The sequence below is a fragment of the Macaca fascicularis genome, chromosome 19 (genome assembly GCF_037993035.2).
Source record: "Macaca fascicularis isolate 582-1 chromosome 19, T2T-MFA8v1.1".
Taxonomy (NCBI): domain Eukaryota; kingdom Metazoa; phylum Chordata; class Mammalia; order Primates; family Cercopithecidae; genus Macaca; species Macaca fascicularis.
In genome coordinates, this window is record NC_088393.1 from 65,764,850 (window position 1) to 65,791,557 (window position 26,708).

Genomic DNA, 26,708 nt, shown 5'->3' on the forward strand with positions numbered 1-26,708 from the left:
TATGGTGAAACCTTGTCTCTACTAAAAATACAAAAAATAGCTGGTCATGGTGGTGCACGCCTGTAATCCCAGCTACTCGGGAGGCTGAGGCAGGAGAATCGCTTGAACCCAGGAGGCAGAGGCTGCAGTGAGCCGAGATCGCGCCACTGTACTCCAGCCTGAGTAACAAGAGCGAAACTCCGTCTCAAAAACAAAAACACTGTGTCATTTTAAAAGAAACAAATGATACATCATTATCCCACAGAAAGGTTATGCTCTGGAGGCAGCAGAAACAAAAGCTTTGTTTGAAAGAAGCGGAAGAAGGATTATACCTTTTTTAAAAACACAAAAACATCGGAGCTGTGCGCCTCCCGTCGGAGGCCAACCGCCGCCGTCAACCGTTCGCGCCGGCCGTGCCTGAGGTGCCGCCGAGAGGGCGAAGAGTCGCGGCCGCCGCGGAGGAGGAGGAGGAGCCAGCGCAGGCATGGCGTCCATCTTACTGAGGAGCTGCCGGGCCGGGGCCCGCCCGCCTCCCGCCGCCGCCGCCTCAGGTCACCGCCCCGCGGGGTAGTCCGGAGGATCCAGCTCATCTCAGCTGTGCCAACATCCTAGGGTTGAGGAGCTGCCTGAAAGTTCCATTTGGCTGCTGTACTCGCATCCATCCTGTGTATCCGTCCTTCAGAGGCGATCACCTCAGCTGTTGCGCTCTGAGGCCCGAGTGCCTTCGCACGGCGTGGAGAGCGCCATGGACCCCCACCTCTGTGGGTTTTGTGGTCCCGGGGCCTCGGTGCCTTCCTGTGTACGGATGGCACTCTTCGCGCCCTGTTGGCGATGACTCAATAGTAGTGAAGTCCCTCAAGTCCTTGAAGGACAAGAACAAGAAGGTGGGGGAAGGCGGCCTGGTGTACAGCGCCCCCGCAGAGGTGGTGGTGATCCTGGGGGCAGAAGGTGCTGGGCGAGCTGAGGCACTACTACCATGGCTTCCGCCTGCTAAGATCGACACCAAGATGGCAGCACGCATGCTCCGGCGCATCCTCAAGGGTCACACCCTGACCCGCGGGCAGGCAGGCAGTTCCTCCTGATCTGCGCCAATCTCTTCCACCTGGTGCGTGTTAGCAGTGGTGCTGTTTGTGGAGTTTCTGCTGCCTGTTGCTGTAAAACTCTTCCCCAATATGTTGCCATCCACATCTGAGACTCAGTTCATCAAGGAGGAGAGGCTGAAGAAGGAGCTTTGGGTCAAGCTGGAGCTGGCCAAGTTCCTCCAGGACACCATTGAGATGGCCTTGAAGAACAAGGCAGCCAAGGGCAGCGCCACCAAAGAATTGTTTTTGTTTTTTGTTTTTCCAGAAGATCCGGGAGACAGGGGAGAGCCCCAGCAATGAGAAAATCATGCGTTTTTCCAAATTATTTGGGAATGAGCTGACCCTGGACAACCTGATACAGCCGCAGCTGGTGGCCCTTTGCAAGCTGCTCGAGCTACAGCTTCCTGCGCTTCCAGCTCACCATGCGGCTGCACTCCATAAAGGCAGAGGACAAGCTGATTGCTGAGGAAGGGGTCGACAGCCTGAACGTCAAGGAGCTGCAAGTGGCATGTCAGGCACGAGGCATGTGGGCCCTGGGCGTCACAGAAAACCAGCTGAGGGGTCAGCTGAAGCAGTGGCTGGACCTGTACCTGCATCAGGAGATCCCAAGATCGCTGCTCATCCTGTCCCTGACCATGTACCTCCTGGACACCCTCTCACCAGCCGACCAGCTCAAGTCCACACTGCAGACCCTCCCAGAGATTGTGGCAAAGGAAGCGCAGGTGAAAGTGGCCGAGGTGGAGGGCGAGCAGGTGGACAACAAGGCCAAGCTGGAGGCCACACTGCAGGAGGAGGTGGCCATCCAGCAGGAGCACCGTGAGAGGAAGCTGCAGAAGCACTCCGAGCGGCGAAGGATGTTGAGCCCAAACATGTGGAAGCCGCTCCCCAAAGGCCAGGGGTCCAGCCACAGCCATAAGTGCCTGACACAGTCCTGCAGTCAGAGATCCTGAAGGACACTGCCCCCATGCTGGAGGGCTTGAAGGAGGAAGAGATCACTAAGGAGGAAATCAACATCCTCAGGGATGCCTGCTCTAAGCTGCAGGAACAGAAGTCACTCACCAAGGAGAAGGAGGAGCTGGAGCAGCTGAAGGAGGACATGCAGGACTACAGCGAGGACTTGAAGGAGGTCAAGAAGGAACTTTCAAAGACTGGCGAAGAAAAATACGTGGAAGAATCTAAAGCCAGCAAGAGACTGACAAAAAGGGTACAGCAGATGACGGGCAGATCAACGGCTTGATCTCGCAGCTGGAGATGGACCAGCAGGCCAGCAAGTTGGCCCCAGCCAAGGGCATGCCCACGGGGGAGAATGTCATCAGTGTTGCCTAGCTCATCAATGCCTTGAAGCAAGTCAAGCACATTCCCGAAAGCAAGCTCACCAGCCTGGCCACAGCACTGGATGAAAATAAGGATGGCAGCCAGGCATGGTGGCTCATGCCTGTAATCCCAGCAATTTGGGAGGCCGAGGCAGGTGCATCACGAGGTCAGGAGATGGAGACCATCCTAACACGGTGAAACCCCATCTCTACTGAAAATACAAAAAATTAACCAGGCGTGCTGGTGGGCGCCTGTACTCCCAGCTACTCGGGAGGCTGAGGCAGGAGAATGGTGTGAACCCGGGAGGTGGAGCTTTCAGTGAGCTGAGATCACACCACTGCACTCCAGCCTGGGTAACAGAGCAAGACAACGTCTCAAAAAAAAAAAAAAAAAAAAAAAAAAAAAAAAAAAAAAAGACAGGCCGGGCGCGGTGGCTCAAGCCTGTAATCCCAGCACTTTGGGAGGCCGAGGTGGGCGGATCACAAGGTCAGGAGATCGAGACCACAGTGAAACCCCGTCTCTACTAAAAATACAAAAATTAGCCGGGCGCGGTGGTGGGCGCCTGTAGTCCCAGCTACTCAGGAGGCTGAGGCAGGAGAATGGCGGGAACCCGGGAGGCGGAGCTTGCAGTGAGCCGAGATCGCGCCACTGCACTCCAGCCTGGGCAACAGCGTGAGACTCCGTCTCAAAAAAAAAAAAAAAAAAAAAAAAAAAGAAAGAAAGAAAAGAAAAAAAAAAAAGAAAGAAGAGAAAAGGAAATAAGGATGGCAAGGTCAACTTCAACCACCTTGTCAAGGTGATTGAGCTGGTGGACAAAGAAGATGTTCACGTCTGCACCAGCCAGGTGGCCGAGATTGTAGCAACACTGGAAAAAGAGAAGGTGGAGAAGGAGAAGGCCAAGGAGAAGGTGGAGAAGGAAGTCGCAGAGGTGAAGAGCTAGAGCCACCGGCCCGGGCACCTGTCCTCTTGCTGTGCCGCCACCCTGGCGAGGGCCATAAGAGCGATTGCTTTGTGGTGATTCTTAGTGGCTCATCTGATACTTTGGTTGGAATAAGTCAGAGACTTCCATAATCAAGTAAACTTTCATTTTCATCATTCCATGGAGATTGAATCTGTCTGGAATCCCAGAACCCCTCCACAGAATCGTGTCTGGATCCACTGTGGTATGGCTGCTACGGCCTCCTGGCTCTAGAGGCGGCTGGGCCAGGCCAAGGCAGGAAGGCGCCCCCCTGTGTGTAGCCTCACGTCTCAGCGTCTGACTGTGCTGCCCTGTCCCCAGGGAGGGGAATAAGGACCATGTGGGCTCTGCCCACACAGAGCTGGCTGCTGTGCCCACCCTCAGAGGTGTCAGGAGACACAGCCTGGTCTCCTCAGGGCTAAAGATGCCTCCATTCACCTGTGGACCTTGATTTCTAGATTTCAGCATCAATAGACCTGTCTTCCTGAACGCTTTCAAGTTGGATCTGGGTCACTGTGGAGACAGAGGTATCTGCCATCTCTGTGGCCTCTGGAGAGTGATGTCTCCCTGCTGGGAGTGCCGCTTCTCACATGCGGTTTCCCTTGTGTATCAGAGCTCTTTCTTGACTTTCTATTTTCCCCCAATTCTTTAAGCAGTCGATTGGCACAGAGTTTTCCCATGCCGGTGTGCCTGCCCCAAGAGCCATCGTGACTCGGACGTAGCCCTGGCCATGAGACTCCCTTGGGTGGTGCTTGGGCTGTGCACCACAGGGGCTGCAGTGGATTTGCTGTGTCAGGGATGAGCCTGGCTCAGGGGTTGGTGGGGCTCTGAAGCGCATTTGGGGTTCTTTGTAGCTTCTAATGCGAGGTTTGAGTCCAGTGCACCCACAGCAGCATGCCTTTCTTACCCCTGTGGTGTTGCAGGCTCAGGCCCCTGGGCTCCTTTAACAAGCAAGCTGGTCACTGAAGCACGAAGATGCAGCACAGGGCATCCCCTGGGGCTTCAATGACAATACCTGCAGTGCTTAGGGTTTGCCCTGTGCCCTCTGGGTAGGGCGGCCTCTCCGCACTCGGCACTCGGCAGCATGGTCGGGCTGGCCAGGGCATGGGCAGACAGTGTCCTGTGGCCACCTCCACCCTCCTGCCCAGCCGGCTGTTTCACACTCATCTTTTTAAGGTCAGGTTGGTTCCTGGCAAAAATGTCCCTCCAGGGGCCTCCAAGCATAGGATTTGGAAGACATAGGAACAGCACAGGCAGCCAGGAAAGCAGCTGCGCTCAGACGATGCCTTCTCCATTACTCAAAGCTTCTTTTTGTTCAGCCAGTAAAGAAACTTGACAAAATAGGAACAGGAGATATTTCTCAATTGTAAACCTTTGTGCAGGGATAGTTGGCTTCCAAAGGCTTTCAGATTTCAATTACTTGAGAAAGAAGTTTGTTTTAGATCCTTAATATTTATGAATTCTCAAAAAAATTGATGAACAGGCATTTTATAGCTTTAACCCTGCAAGTGTTTCTTAATGAGTATACTAACTGCCCTGGGGCACGTAGGTAAGTGTAAATGCTGTGGTTTGAGCCGAGTTTTCATCTGTAATCCCAGTGCTTGAGGTGGCCAAGGCCAGAGGATAACCCAAGCCCAGGAATTGGAGGCCAGGCTGGACAATGGAGTGAGACCATGTTACTTTCTTTGTCTTTTTCTTTTTTTTTTTTTTTTTTCTGAAATGGAGTCTTGCTCTGTCGCCCAGGCTGGAGTGCAGTGGCATGATCTCGGCTCACTGCAACCTCCACCTCCTGGGTTCAAACAATTTTCCTGCCCCACAGACGAACACCACCATACCTGGCTAATTTTTGTACTTTTAGTAGAGACGGGGTTTCACTACGTTGGCCAGGCTGGTCTCGAATTCCTGACTTCAAGTGATCCACCTGCCTTGGCCTCCCAAAGTGCCAGGATCATGGCATGAGCCACTGAGGCCAGCCCTTTTTTCCTTTTTTTGAGATGGGATCTCCCCAGACTGGGGTGTAGTGGTGCAGTTACAGCTCACTACAGCCTTGACTGCCCAGGCTCAAGTGATCCTCCCATCTCAGCTAGAATTACAGGCTTGAGCCACAGTGCCTGGTAATTTCCCAATTTTGTAGAGATGGGACTTAGCTATGTTGCCTACACTGGTCTTGAACTCCTGGTGTCAAGCAATTCTCCAGTCTCGGCCTTGGCCTTCCAAAGTGGTGGGATTCTAGGTGTGAGCCACTACGCCTGGCCTTTAAAATTTCAATCTCTCCAAAACCTCCAAAATATTCTTTAGTTAGTTCTTCAGAAGTAGCTGGGCTCAATCCACCCACAAAAACCTTTCAGGGGGTTCTTTCCCTTTTCAAGCTTTGGCTCTATGTGGCAGGGGTGGGGGGTGGTCCTATCAATTTGCCATCCAGCTTCTGTTCTTTCCATTCCAAGGCCTTAACAGCACTAGCATTTTCCAAAAGCACAAATACAAATCCCCTTGATCTTCCAGTAACTGTTTTAACTGTGCAGTCTGCAACCAGCCTAAGTCAAGACACACCATCAGATCTTTTTGCTTGTAACACTGTACCATCATCCTGCAGATCTTGGATCCCTCTGTGATTTCCTCTGTATTGCTTGCGGTACTCATTCAGGTCTTTGCTGGTCCTGGAGGAGTTGTAGGCAGGGGGCTGCTGGTGCACACTCAGGGTAAGGAAGCAGTGTATGCTATGGAGTTGGACTTCAAATGGTGGTGGAAGACAGTCATTATAATTTTATGGGACCACGGTGGTGTGTGTGGTCTGTTGTTGACTGAAACGCCATCACCTCATGTGGGGAGCTGCCAGAAGCCTGTAAGAGTAGCTGCCTGAAGCCCTTTGGGGGTAGCACTCTAAGGTCCCTTAGATCACATGGGTGTAGCACCCTGAGGCCCTGGCGGGAATGACTGTTGGAACCTCTGTCAGTGGTAAGTGATGCCAGTGTCCTCTGTGGAGCAAACTGCTGGGGTCCCTGGTGGTTCCCACCGTGTAGCTGACACTCGTGGCCTCTGCTTTTCTTCTTTGTTCACAGTGTTCTCCTGGCATCTCAGGTATGCATTATCTCACCAGTGAACTTTTTCATGTGGACGTTCTCGGGTTTTTTCGTTTTACTCCACTGTGTTGCTGCAGATCTTCAATGGGTCCTTGAGCGTTCTGGGCTATTCTGGCTTGTGAATATCTGTCTGTAGTTGATTTGTGTGTGGGTAGTGGGAGGGGGAAATGAAGGTTGGTATCTCCTACTCCACCGTCTTGGTGATGTTGCTCCACTCTTTCCTTTCTTTTTTTTCCAAAATAACCCAGCAACATTGCCCCAACTAAAGCCATTAAGATAATTCCTGGCCGGGTGCGGTGGTTCACGCCTGTAATCCCAGCACTTTGGGAGGCTGAGGTGGGTGGATCACTAGAGGTCAGGAGTTCAAGAGCAGGCTGGCCAGCATGGTGAAGCCTCATCTCTACCAAAAAATACAAAAATTAGCTGGGTGTGGTGGCACGTGCCCGTGGTCCCAGCTACTCGGGAGGCTGAGGCACAAGAATCGCTTAAACCCAGGGAGTGGAGGTTGCAGTGAGCTGACAGACATCACGCCACTGCACTCCAGCCTGGGTGACAGAGCGAGACCCTGTCTCTAGATAAATAAATAAAATAGAGCCATTAAGATAATTCCTCAAAAACAGTAAGTTGCCAGGCATTCACATTTCTCCTTTATTCTCGTTTTTGTTTTGTTTGAGACGGAGTCTCGCTCTGTCACCAGGCTGGAGTGCAGTGGTGCGATCTCAGCTCACTGCAACCTCTGCCTCCTGGGTTCAAGTGATTCTCCTGCCTCAGCCTCCCAAGTAGCTGGAACTACAGGTGCGCATCACCACACTCAGCTAATTTTTGTATTTTTAGTAGAGATGGGTTTCACCATGTTGGCCAAGATGGTCTCGATATCCTGACCTCTTGATCCGCCCGCTTCTGCCTCCCAAAGTGCTGGAATTACAGGCGTGAGCCACCATGCCTGGACCCTCATTCTTGTTTTCTTTTTCTCGGTTGCTTGGTTTGCATTAGGACTTTCCCAGGGTGTAACTGCGTCTCCCTCCCCTGTCCAATCTCCCCACCTGTCATCCCTGAGACAATAAACCTGGGTCCATCTCTGGAAGGATAAGAGCCCAGATCTGTGGCCAGTGGCTCACTGGGGCTATGGGGATGTGTTTGCATTGAAGGTACAGATAGGGCCCCAGGAATGTCTTGGTTTCTGTGCCCGACCCAAGTGTGCTGATAGCTCCTCAGATGCCTCCTGAGAGTCAGAGGAACTAAGCATGCCCGTCTCCACACACACACACACAGGCCACCCACTCTTCCCTCCACGCAGCCCCTCTGCTGCCCTTGATTAGTCACAGACACCAAGGTGGGTGAAGTAGGGAGTAGGCTGACTGTCCACAGTGGCCCCCAGCAGCCAGGTACCGGAAAAAGGCGTAAAAGGGAGTCCCGCCTTTACTCTTGCAGATGATGGCTCCTCTGGTGACGATTTCAGAATTCAACATGTTTTACAATCAAAACTAGCATTTGATAATAAATAAAAATCAACAGCCCAGCCAAACACACCATCCACATACTCCCAATGTGAGAGCAGGAAGACTCTTGTGCCTTAACTCCCTTCCTGCCACCAGCTCCCTCTCTCCCTCCCTCCTCTGTCTCTAGCCCAGCAATCCCTCCACTCCGGTTCTGCCCAGCTGTTGGGAATCTTGGACAGCTTCCTGAGATCCCTGTGCATCCAGTCAGGGTTGGGGCAGCAGAAAACGAAGACCCACTCAAGACCTTATCAGTGCGTGCTTGACTCCTGGTCTCTCTTCTCATGCTTTGTTTGACTCGACATACCTCCTCCAACAACTTGATTTGCATTGATAAGTGTCACTGTGTTTTCCTTTGACACGACCCTGTTGCAGTTTGCCGAGCCCTTGATGGTACCAGGCTCTGGGCACGTAGAACCTACATCCTCATTGGAAACCCAGAGAGCTAAAGCTCCTCAGCCAGGGTCACAGAGCGAGCAGAGCTGGAGCCTGGATACCAAGCCAAGCCCCTCTGTTTTGAATTCTTGCTCTTCAACTACAGCTCAGTCTCCTCCCAGGAAGTGGTGATCCCCGCTTTGGGCGGGACAGGGTTAAGTGCCTCAGAGGTCATAGGTCGCAGGTGGGATGTGAAGTCTGTGCAGTCGCCCACCTTCTCTGGGCTTGTGGGCAAGGACAGTGCAGCCTTGGGGGATGGGAGTTAGGAGCCCCAGCGGGTAACAGTGACCTGAGCCGTGGCACGGGTCCCCTGGCTCCATCTTATGCTCTGTTGTCACCGTCCTGAAATGATCAACTATTTTTGAACAAGGGGACTTGCATTTCCATTTTGTACAGGGGCCCCTCGAATTATGTCTCAGGTCCTGGTAAGAGCTCCTTGGGAGTGGTTACTTATCCTTTTGTATAAGCAGAGTCTTGCTATGTTGCCCAGGCTGGTCCCAAACTCCTGGACTCAAGCAATCCTCCGGCATCAGCATCCCAAAGCAGGGGAACAACAGGCACGCCACCACATACCGCCCTGGGAGACAGCCTTTGGGGATGACGCCCGTTCCTTTGTTGTTCCGTGGTGGTGGGGAGGACGGCTCCTGAGGGGCAGCTGCCGAACAGTCCTGTGCTTGCCATTCCAGGCGTCTGAGCTGATTCTGGATGCAGCGGCAGCAGCCCCGGCACTCCCTGAGGAAAGTGAGTGGCTGGAGCCCACCCAGCTCCTGCAGAGTCTGCACACCAGGGCGGAGGCCGAGGCGCCCCATGCCCCTGGCTTGCTGGGTGAGTCTGGCTCCTGCGTGGATTAAGGGTTGGAAATGGAGTTTGGCACCTCAACCCAAAGTCACAGACTTTGTTAATGGGTGGAGTTGGGGGCTTCGGTGGTAAACTCCACACTTCCCCCAGAAACCATGCACACCTCCTGTGGGGACTGAGATCAGGGGCCCCTAGAACTGCCACATACATCGTTCAGCCCACGAGAAGGGCCTCAGCCTCCCCACCTGAACAGCAGCCAAGGCAGACAGTCTGACAGTGTTGGAGCACAGGGTTACCCAGAAGGCCAGCCAGGTAGGAACAAGGGGCCAGTGCTGTGGGATCTGCTCCCAAAACACATGCCCTTCTTTTTTTTTTTTTTTGGAGATGGAGTCTTGCTCTGTTGCCCAGGCTGGAGTGCAGTAGTGCAATCTCGGCTCACTGCAACCTCTGCCTCCCGGATTCAAGCGATTCTCCTGCCTCAGCCTCCTGAGTAGCTGGGATTACGGGTGCCCACCGCCACACCTGGCTAATTTTTGTATTTTAGTAGAGATGGGGTTTCACCATGTTGGGCAGGCTGGTCTTGAACTCGTCACCTCATGATCCACGCTCCTCGGCCTGCCAAAGTGCTGGGATTATAGGCGTAAGCCACTGCGCCCAGCCACATGTGCCCTTGTATCTTAAAGGACAGAACAGAGGGCACAGGGGACATATTGAGCAGAAGAAGGGCCCAGACTTGGCTCAGTCATTGGGGTCCTCCACGCCCCTGGGGGGCACAGGGAGATGCCAAAGCCATCCACTCACTACAGGTGACCTGTCTCCCTCGCCCTCCACAGGGTCCCGGGCCCGCCTGTCTCTGAAGCCATGTATCTGGGACGAGCCTGAGGATCTTCTCGCAGGGCCCTCCTCAGACCTGCGTGCAGAAGGGGCTGTGATCTCAAGCCTCAAGGGTCCGAGTGCTCAGAGAATCAGTCCCCGAAGGAGAAACAGGAACACTGACCAGAGCGTCCGCCACCAGCCATCCCTCAAGCACACCAAAGGTGGCACCCAAGAGGCTGCTGCAGCGGTCTCAGCAACGCTGCGTGGGCCCCGAGGTGGGCGGCCCTTCCAGTGTGCCGACTGCGGGATGGTCTTCACCTGGGTCACCCACTTCATCGAGCACCAGAAGACCCATCGCGAGGAAGGGCCCTTTCCGTGCCCCGAGTGTGGCAGGGTCTTCCTGCACAGCTCTGTCCTTGCTGAGCACGGCAAGATCCACCTGTTGGAGCCACCCAGGAAGAAAGTCCCCCGGAGCAAGGGCCCCCGGGAGTCTGCCCCACCCAGGGATGGAGCCCAAGGCTCAGTGGCCCCTCGCAGCCCCAAGAGACCCTTCCAGTGTAGCGTCTGCGGGAAGGCCTTCCCCTGGATGGTCCACCTCATCGACCATCAGAAACTCCACACGGCCCACGGCCACATGTGAATGGCCAGCCTCGGGCCTTGGCCACCCGGCCCTGAGTCCCCGGGGGGCACCGATGGGCACCAGAAGATGGGGGACATCCCCCAGCCCCACCAACCCCTGGCCACCATGGGACTCCTCTTGAAGGACACAGGCTGCTTCTCAGAAGATCCTGGACACCTGCTCCAGAGCCGAGCATGGCTTCCCAGGATCTCGGCCAAGAAGCAGCAGTTCCACAGCAAAACCTGGTCAGTCCTGCACACTGTGTTTTGCAAGTGGCTTGAAGAGGAGTTTCATTCGCGTCTCGTCTTTCAGAAGCCTTGTCCAGGTCTCCCTGTGAGCACCTGACTCAGGGGCAGACTCTGCCGCTGGGTTTTCATTTCACTGTGGATATCCCTGAGGCCATGAGGGCGGGAGCCGGCCTGGGCAGCTCCAACTCCAGAGAAGGGTACAGCTGACCCCGGCTGCCCTCCTGCCAGCTCAGCCCCCTTGGAACCTAACAGATAAACAGGGTTTTGTTTTTTTTCCTTTTTTGGGAAACATAAAATTTACCATTTCAGTCATTAAAAATGCACAGTTCAGTGGCATTAAACACATTCACAACACTGTGCAACTACCAGCACTCTTTAGCTCCAAAGACATTTTCATCTCGCCCAGAAAGAGAGCCCACAGGCCTCAGCACGCCTTCGCCGTTCCGCCTGCCCTGACAACCAGAATCTGCTTCCTGTCTCTAAGGATTTCAGGCGCAGTCTTTAGGCCTGACCAAAACTGACCTGCCTATATTTTGTTTGACTTACAGAAGGAGTTTTTTTTTGAGATGGATGCCAACATTTGTTTAAACCATAAACATCTGGCATTCTGGTCTGCCAGGAAGAACCAGATGGTCTCCAAAGAGTGGGGCCGCCTCTCCTGCTAGACTGGAGCAGAGGTGGGCAGGCGGTGAGGTCACAGCAGGGAGCCAGCCTCAGATTCAGCGTCTCGCCCATCCCCAACTCATTGTTGCTGGACACTTGTCCTCTTTCAAGCCTTAAAAGTTTTTGTCTTTTTCTTTTTCTCCTCCCAACTTCACTTTGAAACACAGTGTTGGGCTGACTGTGAATCTGCACAGGCAGACATTTTTCCAAGTCGCCTTCTAACTCAAAAGCCTTTGGACCTACCCACGTCACATCCGCCTGCTGCTGATTCTCAACCAATCTGCCCCCACTCTCGGCCTCTGTCCCCGACGGCCGTCACAGGCTGTGCAGGTCCCGCGGACCTGCCGCTGCCTTCACTTCATCCTCGCTGCCGTGCTTGCCTTCTCGCGCTTGCCTTCTGGAGCGCCCCCAACCGGGCCTCTGGACTTTGCTTCCCCGGCTCCCTCCAGCATCCCCAGCTTTTCCCTGCAGTCCCCACTGGGGGCTCCTGGCTCTATCCTATGCCTTAATTGCTGATGGGCTCCAGCTCCCCTCCTGGGGCCTTCTCTCTCATCCTGCAAAGGAGGAGCTTCTTCTACCGAGCTCAGGATGGAGGGTGGGGTCTTGGCCCCGCAGTCAGCCCATTACTCTCGGAAGCCCCCCTGAGCCTTCTCTCAGGGGCAGATCGATCATCTCGCACAATGGGATATGTAAAGATAGCTCTCCCGAGTGCCCCCACTTGTTGGGAGCCAGGGACTCATTCCATGCAGTTTCCATCTCGGTCTCCACCTGCTGGAGGCACAATCACAGCTGTTTGTTGGTGCCAGAATTGCACAAGAAAGTGGGTGCCATTGAACACAGGGCATCAGTCAGGCTCAAGTCTACCTGGGCTGGCCCCACAGACATCCATCTCGTGTCCCTCAGTCCTCCAATTGAGTTTGTCCAAATAACTCATCTTCCCTTGTGCAAAAACAACAAAAAACATGCAAACTGCCTCCCCTCTGGGGTTCCCACTCTCCTCAGAGGGACCACCACCTTCCAAGGCCCCAGAAGGATTTTTGATTGCCCTGGGAATCCACCTCCCAACCCCTCTGAGTTCTCTTTTCTCCTCTGCACCATCAGCCCCAGGCTCTCTCCCCATTTCTTGAATGCCTGCAGCTGCCTCTAAGCAAACTCTGCCTCCAGCCCGTTCCCTCTGCCCCATCCCCATCCTGCAGCCAACAGGGTCCCTCTAAAATGCAGACACTGAAAAGACAAACCCCAGCAGGGCAGCTCCATCGTGTCTTTTGTGGCCCTGCTGCCTCCACAGCTCCCAGCACTGGGATGGTGGAGGCTGGTGTCCTTAACTCACTGTGTCTCTGCCTAACTCCACACTGCCTCTCACCTTGGCCTCCTCCTGTGCCTAGAACAGTCTCCACTGCCACACTTGACCACACTCAGCATACAACAGGCCCTGCAGAGTGAAGGGATGACTCAATGAGTGAGGGGAAGTCCCTGTGGAGATAACTGAGACACTGTTGTGGGCTGCAGTTTCCAGCCGGGGAAGCCTCCCTCAACCTCTGAGGGGAGGTGGGCCACCCCTGGAGGGCCACTCTCACGCACTCCACCTTAGCTGACAGAAGCAAGGACGTGGCCCAGGGTCCCGGAGCAGTTGTGGCAGCTGCCGCAACTCTCGAAAGCCACCACGTGGTGTTCTTCGCCCAACTTGCCCAGTCCCAAGACCCTGCCTGAGCTGCAGTGAGACACAAAGCTAGCCTCTCTCTTCTCTTTAGGTTCACCCCAGCTGTGGAAGCCCCAGCACCTCAGCACGCCTCCCTCACCCTGTGCCTTCCTCTGCCAGCACTCCCCAAAGACCCCAACACCCCCATCATAATGTGTCCCAGTCTCCTGTCCTCCAGCCCTTGTCACAGGAGCTGTGAGCCCAGCCTTGGGCACTTAATGCTCTGGAAGACTAGAGTCTCACAGGTCACCTTTCTCCCTGGCAGCCAGGGTCTCTTGGGTCAGAGGAGGGCTGGACACTGCTAGGTTTTGAAGCTCTCAAAAAAAAAAATTTTTTTTAAGGGAGAAATATGTCCAGGGAGCTGTAACTGTCACAGTATATTTTAAATGTATATGTTGAACAGATTAGCTTTTTAAACATTAACATACAGCATGACACAGTTCTGCTATCCATGCTGTGATTGCAGGATTGCTTGGAAGCTGCACTGATGTGCAGCCCACCTGCTCATGGTGGGGGTTCCTGTCCCAGGCCACACAGAGAGGCAACCAGCAATGCTCTGCTTGGAGATTCGGACAGGAAGCCAAGAAGGAGCTGAGAAGGGCCCAGCCAGTGGTTATGAAAGAGCAGGAGGTTCAGACCACAGCAAGGGCGGCACCGGAGTAGCCTCTAGCTCGTCTTATTTGACTGGTAGTGTTATTAAAGCCTTTGAAATCCCTACCAGCTTTTAAAAATCAAGAGATTTCACACAGAAATCACGATCTCTGGGTTCTTTTGAGAAATCCAGACCTGGGACGCTGGGCTTACCAGTCTGCAAGACCCCACTTGGCTGGAGCCAAGCAGCACCTGTCCCTGTAGAAAGAGCCCGCCCCTGCTGGCATGTACGGTTTAGAAACCTGGCTGAGAAAAACCGAGGATCAGAAGGTCTGAGGAAGGAAACAGAGGGGCAAGTGTGAGGGAGCTGGGCAGGGCCGCCTGGCCACCATCAGGGCTGAGCAAGCTCAGCGTGGCACCACCGACAGCTTCTCACCAGGACTATCAGACCGCTTGGGAAAAAGACTTCACCATAAGTTGTGTGTTCATACCTTTTGATCCAGTAAAAGGAAACGGGTGGAGGAGGTGGGGTGGGGGCAGGGGACAAAAGAGTATACATTTTGTGAAAGAAAAACATAGACACACAAAATGTTTTGTGGCATTTGGGTTTGTGAGTGAGAGAACTGAAAAATGGCATTTTATGTACAATGGAAAGCCTCTTTACTGCAGTAGAGTGAAAAGCAGGCTGGCTTTCAGTGTGACGGTCACTAATGTGGGGCTTTACAGCTCTTGGAACGTACAGGACACCCTTAAAAGCCAAGAAGCTTGCCTTTGCTTTGTTTACATCAGTGCATTATGATGCACTGAGCCATTATATCTCTTCATAATTGCCACTGTTTTAGGGCTTATGACATTTAAAGTCTTAACTTATGTGTCAACCAGCTAGATCTTTTCAAGTGTCTGTGTGTGGTATGAGAATTCGTATTGTGTTCTCTGCTGTTTTCAGAGTTCAGTCAAAGAAAAAAAAAATGCCCATCTTAAAACTTTTCCGCAGCTTCAAATACAGTTCCCAAGCCCAGGCTGATTGGAATTAATCAGTCCTCTCTTAAAAGGGCAAAAGCACAAGGCTCAGCCCTGGCTTTCCCAGCTCCTCTCGCCTGGCTGCTCCATGCACGTGTGATGTATGCTGGTGAAACGAAGCCCGCTTGAATGGGGGCTTCGCTACTGTGTGCTGCTGAACCTGGGCCTAGCGCCTGGCAGGCTTTGGTGAATGTTCAAAAAATGACAATTCATTTCATGTCCGCGAGAACACACCAGCTTTGAATATTATACTGCTGTTCAAATGCACAATTTTGACTACCTAGCAATGTCCGAAGTCGTCATAATTGTTAGTGTCTTGCACATTATGTTCCTTATAACCATGTAATAAATACAACAGGAAGTCTCCAGGGCTGCCTCAGTGTGGAAAATGCAAAGACTCCCGTGCGTGCGATCTTGGTGAATGCTTTGGTTTGAAGTATGTGTTTTGAAAAACCACTGCTTTGTTTGCAGCAACAAAGCTGACGGTGGAGTTTCCAACACGAAAGCCCGTGTGGTCGCGCCGGGAGCTCACGGCGTTCCAGGTGGCCCCGATCCCGCGTTGATGCCCAGGCACCTCCCGCGCCCTGTTTCACCAGGCCCGGTGACTCCAGCTCCAGCAGCACTGAGAGGCCGCCAAAGCCAAGGGGCACAGCGACGTGGGGACCCGAGGCCGGAAATGCGCGCGCGGCTTTCCGGGAAATGGAGTCAGGCGCGCGCAGGCGCAGTGTCGGCCGCCGGTGCCGCGGCCTTTGTCTAGCCGTCAGGCGGGTGAGCTAGGCCGGCGAGGTGGGGGAGGGGAGGCCAGGCTGGGCCGGGCCGGGTGCAGGGGTCCGGGGATCTTCCTGGGGCCCTGGCGGGGCGAGTTTCCAGCAGCGCGCGTCTGTGTGGAGTCCGTTTTGCTGCCCGGGGCCTGGGGAAGGCCGTTTCGGGGCTGGCGGGGACAGGATTTGGGAGGCATCCCTGGTCTGAGAGGAGGGCGGGGCCCAACGCTCAGCTGTACTGGAGCCGCTCCGACAGCCCCTGAGGGAACGCGCGCCCCGCCCCCGGCCCCACTGCTGCCCTACACCGGGCACTGGGCCGCCACCCTTGTTGATAGAAGAGGGAAAGTGAGGCACAATGCCCAGGGCCAGGGGACCGCAACCACCCGGTCCTTGTCACTGTAGCGTTAAGGCCCAGAGTCTGCGCAGCAGGCATGTGTCGGCACCCGCCAGGCCCTCAGCTTCCCTCAGACAGGTGGGGAAACCCTAGGCTGCCCTTCCCCGCGCGGGGGGCCGCCCCACACACAGCAGGCGCTTAAACGGGTACGCGGGGCCCTGGAGGGCTCTCCACGGAGCTAGGCTCTGGCGCAGTTCCGCGGCTTGGGGACCTGAGCACCGCCTCGGCCTCCCAGCTGCTCACCTCCCCTTTCCCGCAGAGCAGGGCCAGCCGTTCCTGCCAGAAGCCAGGGCATGACCCCTGGGCTGCGCGTCTCCACAGACCCGGTGAGAATCTCGGCCTCGCGCGTGTTCTCCACCTCGTGCCCGGCTTCCTTCTCGTGCGCGGCCTCCTCACACCCGGCCTCCTCTTTGCACCCCGTCCCTACTCGCGCGTAGCCTCCTCCTTGCGCCGGGCCCCTACTCCGTGCCCGGCCTCTGCTCGTGCTCGGCCTCTGCCTGCACGCCCGGCCTCCTGAAGTCCGCGCCAGGCTCCCCAACCACAGCCTCTGCTCTGCCCACGCTGCGCTGGCGGTCAGCGGGCACGGGTCCCGGTCTGAGTGGGCTTTATGTTTGTGCGGCCGTCATTGCATACCTGAGGCTGGGTGATGTCAGACAACTGTAGGTGCCCTGACTCTGCAGTCTGAAGTTGAAGGCCTTCGCATGTTCTGCGCTCCAAGATGGCGCATCGAGTGCCGCTTCCTCAGACGGCTTGGAGGCCAAGGGGGCGGAACTCGCCTTTTTATGATGACATTAACCCCACCCATAAGCCCCCCGAAAGAAACCGGCCTCCTGTGGGAATGTCAGAAAACCCATACAAGGGGACTGGTGCGGTGGCTCGTAGCTGTATCCATAAGCCCAGCTACGGGGGAGGATTGCTTGAGCCCAGGAATTGGAGGCTGCAGTGAGCCATGATCGTGCCACTGCACTCCAGCCTGGATGACAGCGAGACCCAGTCTCTAAAAAATTAAAAAACTCAGATTCAGGCCGGGCGCGGTGGCTCACGCCTGTAATCCCAGCACTTTGGGAGGCCGAGGCGGGCGGATCACGAAGTCAGGATATCAAGACCATGCTGGCTAACACGGTGAAACCCCGTCTCTACTAAAAATAGAAAAAATTAGCCGGGCGAGGTGGCGGGCGCCTGTAGTCCCAGCTACTCGGGAGGCTGAGGCAGGAGAATGGCGTGAACCCGGGAGGCGGAGCTTGCAGTGAGCCGAGATCGCGCCACTGCACTCCAGCCTGAGCGACAGAGCGAGACTCCGTCTCAGAAAAAAAATAAAAATAAAAAAAACCCCTCAGATTCAGTCTTTAGACTTGCTGCTACTAGCTTTATAACCTTGTTTATCCCCTAGGCTGAAGTGCAGTGATGCAATCACGGCTCACTATAGCTTCAAACTTGTGTGCTCAAGTGATCCTCCCCACTCAGCCTGTTGAACAGCTGGGACCACGGGCATGTGACACCATGCCGGACTGGTCCACTCCTTTATTATTATTTACTCCTTTATTTTTATTTATCCTCTGCACCATTTCTTATTTCAAGAGACAAATTATTGGAAATGGGAATGATGCCTTAGATTCTAAGATCCTCCACCTCATCAGCAGGGCCCCCATCCAGGCCCCACAGAAAAACCTGACCCAAAACCCCAGACCAAAGAGAACTCCATCCGACCCAGCCTGGCTGGCATTCACCAGCTATCCCACCTACAGCCAGTGCCAGGGTTGGCTTGCTGAGGACACATGTGTGATGTTTCAGGAGCAAGTGACCTTTGAGGACGTGGTGGTGGACTTCAGCCAGGAGGAGTGGGGGCAGCTGAAGCCTGCCCAGAGGACCCTGTACCGTGATGTGATGCTGGACACCTTCAGGCTTCTGGTCTCTGTGGGTAAGGCCATACCCATGCCCTATCTGATGGTCTGTCCCTGACATGAATTCTGAGTCTACTAGGTTAAATATGGGTATAGGATGGAGCTTTAAAAGCAAATGCCTGGGGCTGTATGTCTTGGGCTTTAGGAACCTGACTGTTTTAATGTAGGAAATATCAATTAGGACCAATATCAACAAGTCTCAGACTCAACCTGAAATCAACAGAAGCAGAGAAACATACTGGGTCTCAAGACTACAGAATCCCAGGGTAGAACAGGGTCTTCTGTAGAGCTGTCAGGAGCCCTTCCTTCTTTAACACCTCCCTCTGCACTTCTGTCTTAGTCTGTTAGGGCTGCTAGAATACCTTAGACTGGGTAATTTATAAACAATAGATATTTGTCGCTTATGGTTCCAGAGGCTGGGAAGCCTAAGATCAAAGTGTCAGCAAATTCAGTGTTTGGTGAGGGCCTGCTCCTCACTGATGGCACTTCCTTCCTGTATCCTGACATGCCATAAGGGGCAAGGGAGCTCTCTCAAGCTTTTTTTATAAGGGCCCTAATCCCATTCATGAGTGGAGCCCTCATGAATTAATCACTTCCCCAAGGCCCCACCTCAACACTGTCACATTACGTTCCAACATTTGAACCTTTTTTATTTATTTATTTTTTATTTATTTTATTTTTTATTTTTGAGATGGAGTCTTGCTGTGTTGCCCAGGCTAGAGTGCAGTGGTGCGATCTCGGCTCACTGCAAGCTCCACCTCCCAGGTTCACACCATTCTCCTGCCTCAGCCTCCCGAGTAGCTGGGACTACAGGCACCCGCCACCACACCTGGCTAATTTTTTTTTTTTTGTATTTTTAGTAGAGACGGGGTTTCACCGTGTTAGCCGTGATGGTCTTGATGGTCCTGACCTCCTGATCTGCCTGCCTCAGCCTTCCAAAGTGCTGAGATTACAGGCGTGAGCCACCGTGCCCGGCCTGAACCTTTTTTATTTTTAAGAAACAAGGTCTTGTTCTCTTGCCCAGGGTGGAGTGCTGTGGCACAGTCATACTTACTGCACACTCAACCTCCTGGCTCAAGTAAACCTCCCATTTCAGTCTCCCAAGTAGCTGGGACTACAGGTGCATACCACCACACCCAGCTAATTTTTAAAATTTTGTAGAAACGGGGCCTTGCTGTGTTGCCCAGGCTGCCCTCAAGCTCCTAGGCTAAAGCTCCCACCTCAGCCTCCCAGAGTGCTGGAATTACAGGCATAAGCCAGTATGCATAGCCTAAATTTTAGGCGGACACCGACATTCAGACCATAGTAATCTCTTTCTGGCTTCATTTCCAGAGAGGCTTCTCTGGAGGTGACAAGACAACTGCCAAGGTGCCTTTCTTGGGACCAAGACCAGCAGAAAAGACAGGGTCTATGTCCCAGGGTTGTCCTGGTTTGGCTGCCAGGTCTTCTTCACAGTGATCATTGTTGCCAGCGGGCAGGGGAGGAACCAGAGTTCTGATTGTCCAGGCCTGGGTCACATGTCCACCCCAGAAGCAGGGGTAGGGTCGGGGACTGAGAGTAGGGGAATGAGTCCCTGGGGAACATCCAGGGCTGTGGGTATGACAGCTGAAGTCACTCAGGGGTCCCCAGCCATCTGGGACCTGGAAGACCAAAGGTGGAATGGGCTGAGGCTCAGGAAGGGTCCTGGAATACAAATGCTCACTCTGTGGGTCTCTCCCTGAGTAGGACATTGGTTACCGAAGCCGAATGTCATCTCCCTGCTGGAGCAAGAGGCAGAGCCACGGGCAGTGGACTCTGGAGTTCCCCCAGGTGTGTACCCAGGTGAGATGGGAGCCCTCTGGGGCTGAGAGAAGCCTGTCCATGCTTGCTTCCTGGTTTCTCGCTCTGCAGCTGTTCTCTAATTCTTCACAGAAAATTTACTACTCAGCCTTAGCGAAGATTTAGCGAGCACCCATTTTGCTGTGAGTGACGACACCAAGTCCTCATCTCCACTGAATTTACATTCTTGGTGAGGGAGTCAGGGAGACAAACAATAAATCGGTAAAATAATAATAATAAAATGAGTTGGATGATTACAGATTGTGATGAATGCTGAGAAAATGAAAATGAGCAATGAGGTAGACTAGGATGGGGGTGAGGAGACTTTAGCAGAGAGATGAGGGATAGCCTCTCCAAGGGGGTGACATGTGACTTGAAGCCTGAGCCATGGGGCAGTCTGAGTGAATAGTAGTATTTCAGGCAGAGGAAACAGCAGGTGCAAAGGCCCAAAGTCATGCATCAGTCAGCTCTTGCATAGGAAAAGCACTCCGACCTCAGTAGCTTAAACCAAATAATTGTTTATAACTCATGTGTCTGTGGGTCAGTGGATCCAGGCTGGGCCCTGCCATGTGCCTGTAGGGTGATTGGTAGGTAGCAGAAGTATTCCAGTCTAATGACAGTCAATTTCCCATTGGCATCAGATGGGAAGACTGGCCTGTCACCAGAGTCCAGGAGGGATGGCCAGTGTGGGAGAGGGTCACGGTAGGGTCCCTCCACATCAATAAGAGTCAGCCCTTACGCAATATATTAGCTTGCTATTGCTGCTCCTGTAACAAGTTACCATTGACCCTTAAACAACATGGGTTTGAACTGTGTGAGTCCATTTATACATGGATTTTCTTCTGCCTGAGCCACCCCTGAGACAGCAAGACCAACCCCTCCTCCTACTCCTCAGCCTACTCACTGTAAAGACAAGGAGAATGAAGATCTTTATGGTGGTCCACTTCCATTTAATGCATAGTAAATATATTTTCTCTTCCTTATGATTTTTTTAAATAGCATTTTCTTTAGCTTACTTTAAGAACACATTATATAACACATATACAAAATATGTGTTAACTAAGGGCTGGGAGCAGTGGCTCACACCTATAATCCCAGTACTTTGAGAGGCCGAGGCAGGCAGCATTTGAGGTTGGAAGTTCAAGACCAGCCTGGCCAACATGGTGAAACCCCATCTCTACAAAAAAAATACAACAACAACAAAAAAATTAGCTGGGCATGGTGGTGCGCGTCTGTAGTCCCAGCTACTCAGGAGGCTGAGGCAGGAGAACTGCTTGAACCCAGGAGGTGAAGGTTGCAGTGAGCCAAGATCACGCCACTGTTCTCCAGCTTGGGTGACAGAGCAAGACCACGTCTCAAAGAAAACAAAGTGTTAACTATTTATTTTATCAGTATGGTCAACAGTAAGCTATTAGTAGTTAAGTTTTTGGGGAGTCAAAAGCTATACGCAGATTTTTCTATTGTACTGGGGTCAGTGCCCCTAGCCCCCTCATTGTTCAAGGGTCAACAGTACTACAAACTTCGTAGCATAAAGCAAAGCAAATTATCTTAAAGTTCAGGAGATCAGAAGTCCAAAATGGGTCTCTCTGGGATATAATAAAGATGTCAGCAAGGCATCATTCCTTCTGGAAGCTCTAGGGAAGGGAAGAATCCATTTCTTTCTTTCTCTCGTTTTTGTTTTTTAAGAGATGGGATCTTGCTCTCTTGCCCAGGATGAAGTCCAGTGGTATGATCATGGCTTACAGCAACCTGGACCTTCTGGGCTCAGGTGATCCTCCTGCCTCAGCCTCCTCAGTAGCTGAAACTACAGGTGTGTGTCACCATGCCCAGCTAATTTTTTTATTATTTTTTGTAGAAACAAGGTCTCATCATTTTGCCCAGGCATGTCTTGAACTCCTGGGCTCAAGGAGTCCTCCCGCCTCAGTTGTCCAAAATGTTGAGATTACAGGCATGAAGCCTTGTGCCTGGCTAAGAATCCATTTGTTTGCATTTTTCAGCTTCTAGAGGCACCCACATTCCTTGGCTATGGCCTTGTCCATCTTCACAGTCAGCAAGCCCTGGTCAAGTCACACATCATATTCACTCTGACTCTGACCCTTCTGCCTCTTTTCCCCATTTAAGGACCCTTGTGATTACACAGGTCCACCCGGATAATCCAGTGTAATTTCTGTATCTTAATGTTAGCTGATTAGCAACCTTAATTCCTCCCTCCCATGTAATTGGAAACATACAGGTTCTAGGGTTAGGATGTGGGCATTTTGGGAAGCCACTATTCTGCCATTCACTCCTGGCTTAACTTTTTTTTTTTTTTTAACTGAACTTTTCACTGAAACATAACAATATGGGGAAGGTGCCCACATCACACCTCTCGGCCACTGTGGGGTCAGGGTAGGGGCAGCAGGCACCCAGGTCATTGCTGTGCAGAGAGGGCTGGGTACCAGAGCAAAAAGAGAGTCCTGCCAGGAAGGAGGAGGAGGGAGTGCATTTGTTCATTCATTAAGCATGTATATTGAGCTCTTGCTGTGGGCTATAGATACAGTGGTAAGCAAGGTGGACAGAAACCCCTACCCTCAAGGGGTTCCCAGTTAGTGAAATGGACGAAATCAAAGTACTGTAATACACCACGGGTCATTTATCTTCCTCTTAGTGATGCACATTGCAGCTATTCCTTTTTGTGGGGAGCAGATAGGTTCCTTTACATCTAGAGTGAGGTGGTACAACAGCATATGCTGTCAGGAAGAAGCTGGGTGTCAGCCAGCTTTCTCCATGCAGCACCGTTTTCTCTGTTGCCACCTGGCATCGTGGAGGCCACTGTAGCTGGGGCCTGGGTGCCACACTTTTCCTTCCAAGTCCAGTGCCTCTGTAGTGCTCTCTCCTGGGCATCCCCTTTGCACCCACCTCTGTGCTCCCCTCACAGACTGCATTCATATTTCTTGTGCCAACTGTTTTTTTGCTCCCTCTCCTCTTCCTTTCCTTATTCTGTTCTTTCCACTTCCTTTCCTTATTCCTTATTTTCCTTTTCCTTATTCTGTGGTTCCCTCTCTTCCTTTCCTGATTTGCAAAACTATATTTTTAAATGGTCAAAGCCACTTGAACCTTGAACCTTTCAAAATCACTAGTTTTATCCTTCGTCTTCCCATCTCACCACAAACTTTTGCCCTGGAACAGAGATTAAGGGACATTTCCAGTTTTTGCTTCTTTCAGACTTGGAAACTAGACCCAAAGTCAAACTGTCAGTTCTAAAACAAGGCATCTCTGAAGAAATATCCAACAGTGTCATCTTGGTAGAAAGATTCCTATGGGATAGTCTGTGGTACTGCAGGGGTGAGGACACTGAGGACCACTGGGAATGGAGTTGTGAAAGCCTGGAGAGCCTGGCAGTGCCGGCGGCCTTCATGCCTGTGAAGACGCCTGTTCAGGAGCAGTGGCAGAGGAATGGGTTTGGGGAAAATGTAAGTCTGAACCCTGATCTCCCACATCAACCAATGACTCCTGAAAAACAAGGCCCCCACATGTGGGGAACACGTAGAAAAAGGGAGAAGCCAGACCTAAATGTTCTACAGAAAACGTGTGTAAAAGAGAAACCCTACAAATGTCAGGAATGCAGAAAGGCCTTTAGTCACAGCTCAGCACTTATTGAACACCACCGGACACACACAGGAGAGAGACCTTACAAATGTCACGAATGTGGAAAAGGCTTCCGGAACAGCTCGGCACTTACCAAACACCAGAGAATCCACACTGGGGAGAAACCCTATAAATGCACTCAGTGTGGGAGGACCTTCAACCAAATTGCCCCACTGATCCAGCACCAGAGAACTCACACAGGCGAGAAGCCCTATGAGTGCAGCGAATGTGGGAAATCCTTCAGTTTTAGGTCCTCCTTCAGCCAGCACGAGCGAACTCACACAGGCGAGAAGCCCTACGAGTGCAGCGAGTGCGGGAAAGCCTTCCGGCAAAGCATCCACCTCACCCAGCATCTGCGAATCCACACTGGGGAGAAACCCTATCAGTGTGGTGAGTGTGGCAAGGCCTTCAGCCACAGCTCGTCCTTGACCAAACACCAGCGAATCCACACAGGCGAGAAGCCCTACGAGTGCCATGAGTGTGGAAAAGCCTTCACCCAGATCACCCCACTGATTCAGCACCAGAGGACCCACACAGGAGAAAAGCCCTATGAGTGCAGTGAGTGTGGGAAAGCCTTCAGCCAGAGCACACTCCTGACCGAGCATCGGAGGATTCACACAGGAGAGAAGCCCTATGGATGCAACGAGTGTGGGAAGACCTTCAGCCACAGCTCCTCGCTCAGCCAGCATGAGCGGACGCACACAGGAGAGAAGCCTTACGAGTGCAGTCAGTGTGGGAAGGCCTTCCGGCAGAGCACACACCTCACTCAACACCAGCGAATCCACACGGGGGAGAAGCCCTATGAATGCAATGACTGTGGCAAAGCGTTCAGCCACAGCTCATCCCTCACCAAACATCAGCGAATCCACACTGGGGAGAAGCCCTATGAATGCAACCAGTGTGGCAGAGCCTTCAGCCAGCTTGCTCCCCTCATTCAGCATCAGAGGATCCACACAGGAGAGAAACCCTATGAATGTAACCAGTGTGGCAGAGCCTTCAGCCAGAGCTCCCTTCTCATCGAACACCAGAGGATTCACACCAAGGAAAAGCCCTATGGGTGCAATGAGTGTGGGAAATCCTTTAGCCACAGCTCCTCGCTCAGCCAGCATGAAAGGACGCACACTGGGGAAAAGCCCTATGAGTGTCACGATTGCGGAAAGTCCTTTAGGCAGAGCACCCACCTCACTCAGCACCGGAGGATCCACACAGGAGAGAAGCCGTACGCGTGCAGGGACTGTGGAAAGGCCTTTACACACAGCTCCTCCCTTACCAAGCACCAGAGAACTCACACTGGATAAACCCATTCCACATGTGCTGGGGACATAAGACCTTAAGCCATAGCTCATCCCTTTCCAGATTTGACCCAATCATACACATGAGAAATGTATATTCATACACAAGCCTTTTCACACAGCACTTCCCTCAGACACCCTCAGAGAGTTCACACTGATGGGAAATGACCATAGGACCACCAACCTCTAGGTCGTCCATCCCTGCATCCAAATAGTAGGGAAATGTGAAGATAATCAGCACTCAGGACCTTCACCCTCGAATGCCCATTAGTGCTACGTTATAGAACCTACAAAAAAGAAATGGAACAAGTGTAGTGGATTCAGGGAAAGCTTTTGTCCAAGGACTCACCATATTCCAAACCAGAGATGTTCAGATTGGTGAGAAACCCAACAAATGCCTTTCATATGTACAAGAACCAAATGAAGTCAGAATTTGCCATTGTTGCACATCACGTTTTGTGGGGGAAAGTGCTTATGAATGGTGCAGGTTGACTCTGATATTCCCAAATGACAATATGGCAGAGTGTTCCAGAAATGAGAGTGGCATCTTTATGGAATCACTATGGATACTGACTGTCTCAGTAAAAAGCTGTCTGGTTTGTGTGTATATTGTTTGATCAGGGTACATGCCAGCCAGTCACCGATTGGAATTCCATATGACAAAGTATCAGTGTACTATAAACAGGTTTTTAGTTATCCCTGCTTTATTTTTGCAATTAATCTTTATATGCAATGAGATTGAAAAGCTTTGTATGGGAAGACTTAAAATGTAAAGTTGCTTCCATAGAGTCTCACTGATTCTGAGATGGCTTTTGCTACTCTGTTCTCCCTCTACATTTCTCTGCAGAACTCGCGTTAGAACACACAGGTATTTGTTTTACAAAAAGGAAGATTTTTCCTTTGTTAAACCATCATCTTATAAGCAATAGCAAATTCGTGTTAGAAACTTCTGTTTTGCAAGATTCATCTTTTTTGGGAAATGTTCAAGTTAATCCTCTCAAACTGCTTTTTCATTGTTTTCATACAATTTAACATTTTGTTAAAGCCTAAGTCCACAAATAGCAGTCTTTCTGACAACTATAACCTTTAAACGGTGACTTGCTGCCCTCATTAGAAATTGCATTGGCTAGCCGGGCACGGTGGCTCACGCCTGTAATCCTAGCACTTTGGGAGGCTGAGGCAGGAGGATCACCTGAGGTCGGGAGTTCGAGACCAGCCTGACCAACACGGAGAAACCCCATCTCTACTAAAAATACAAAATTAGCCGGGCATGGTGGCATATGCCTGTAATCCCAGTTACTTGGAAGGCTGAGGCAGGAGAATCGCTTGAACCCGGGAGATGGAGGTTGCGTTGAGCTGAGATTGCACTCGAGCCTGGGCAACAAGGGTGAAACTCCATCTCAAAAAAAAAAAAAGAAATTGCATTGGCTGCTTTTGGTTATCAGCTGTCAGTTGTGGTTACATCCATCAATTTGATTTTTCTAATCCCAATGCTGGGATATAAATTTCCAGTTACTTGAAATTTCTCTCTTGGGGAAACCATGTTGCAGACAGTCTTCCAATATTGCTTCACAGTATGATTGTGGAGTGCCTCTTGGGATAAATGCCTTTGTCATTTACAAGCCACTGGAGAGCCGGACGTGGCTGCACCTGCCTCTAGTCCCAGCTGCTTGGGAGGTTGAGGCAGGAGGATCACTTGAACCCAGAAGTTCTGGGCTGTAGTGTGCTCTGCTGATTGGGTGTCCACACTAAGTTCGGCGTCAATATGATGACCTCCAGGTTGCCTATGTAGGGGTGAACCAGAGCAGGTCAAAACTCCCATGCTGGTAGGGCTCACACTTGTAATCCTAGCACTTTGGGAGGCTAAGGCAGGCAGACCACCTGAGGTCAGGAGTTCGGGACCAGCCTGACCAACATGGTGAAACCCCATCTCTACTAAAATTACAAAATTAGCTGGGCACGGCAGTGCATGCTTGTAATTTCAGCTACTTGGGAGGCTGAAGCAGGAGAATCACTTGAACCTGGGAGGTGGAGGTTGCAGTGAGCCTAGATTGTGCCAATGTACTCCAGCCTAGGTGACAAGAGTGAAACTCAACCTCAAAAAAGAAAAAAAAAAA

At 52.2% G+C, this 26,708-nt stretch overlaps 2 protein-coding genes and 1 pseudogene across 30 annotated transcripts in view; all 3 read left to right on the top strand.

Moving 5' to 3' along the window:
• Positions 1-15,165, top strand: part of ZSCAN1 (zinc finger and SCAN domain containing 1) — a 41,995-nt gene extending 26,830 nt beyond the window's left edge. Inside the window, exons 7-8 of the mRNA XM_065535099.2 lie at positions 9,031-9,169; positions 9,976-15,165. Coding sequence (XP_065391171.1) covers positions 9,031-9,169; positions 9,976-10,598 — 762 coding nt within the window. The 3' untranslated portion in view covers positions 10,599-15,165. The remainder of the gene's footprint in view (positions 1-9,030; positions 9,170-9,975) is intronic.
• On the top strand, positions 330-2,792 carry LOC107128206 (mitochondrial proton/calcium exchanger protein pseudogene; annotated as a pseudogene).
• Positions 15,166-15,484: 319 nt separating the features above from the next.
• Positions 15,485-25,537, top strand: ZNF135 (zinc finger protein 135). Of its 29 annotated transcripts, none has more exons than XM_074025009.1 (6): positions 15,514-16,099; positions 16,213-16,279; positions 17,745-17,871; positions 19,187-19,260; positions 19,580-19,675; positions 22,877-25,537. In XM_074025009.1, the coding sequence occupies exon 6, from the start codon at positions 23,068-23,070 to the stop codon at positions 24,595-24,597; it is 1,530 nt and encodes a 509-aa protein (XP_073881110.1). In that variant the 5' UTR covers positions 15,514-16,099; positions 16,213-16,279; positions 17,745-17,871; positions 19,187-19,260; positions 19,580-19,675; positions 22,877-23,067; the 3' UTR covers positions 24,598-25,537. The 29 variants fall into 29 exon arrangements, with proteins under 29 accessions (XP_015296497.3, XP_015296500.3, XP_073881097.1 ...); XM_074025011.1 differs by having other exon boundaries at positions 15,514-16,031; XM_074025012.1 differs by having other exon boundaries at positions 15,514-16,031; positions 19,580-19,663.
• The last annotated feature ends 1,171 nt before the right edge of the window (positions 25,538-26,708 follow it).

Excerpts from the sequence above, each read along its gene's own strand:
- ZNF135 (XM_045380041.3), top strand. The coding sequence starts at position 15,991 with ATGTGTCGGCACCCGCCAGGCCCTCAGCTTCCCTCAGACAG. Across the intron at positions 16,032-16,212 it reads CCTCAGCTTCCCTCAGACAG|AGCAGGGCCAGCCGTTCCTG; the intron begins GTGGGGAAACCC and ends CCTTTCCCGCAG. Across the intron at positions 19,676-22,840 it reads TCCCCCAGGTGTGTACCCAG|AGATTAAGGGACATTTCCAG; the intron begins GTGAGATGGGAG and ends GCCCTGGAACAG.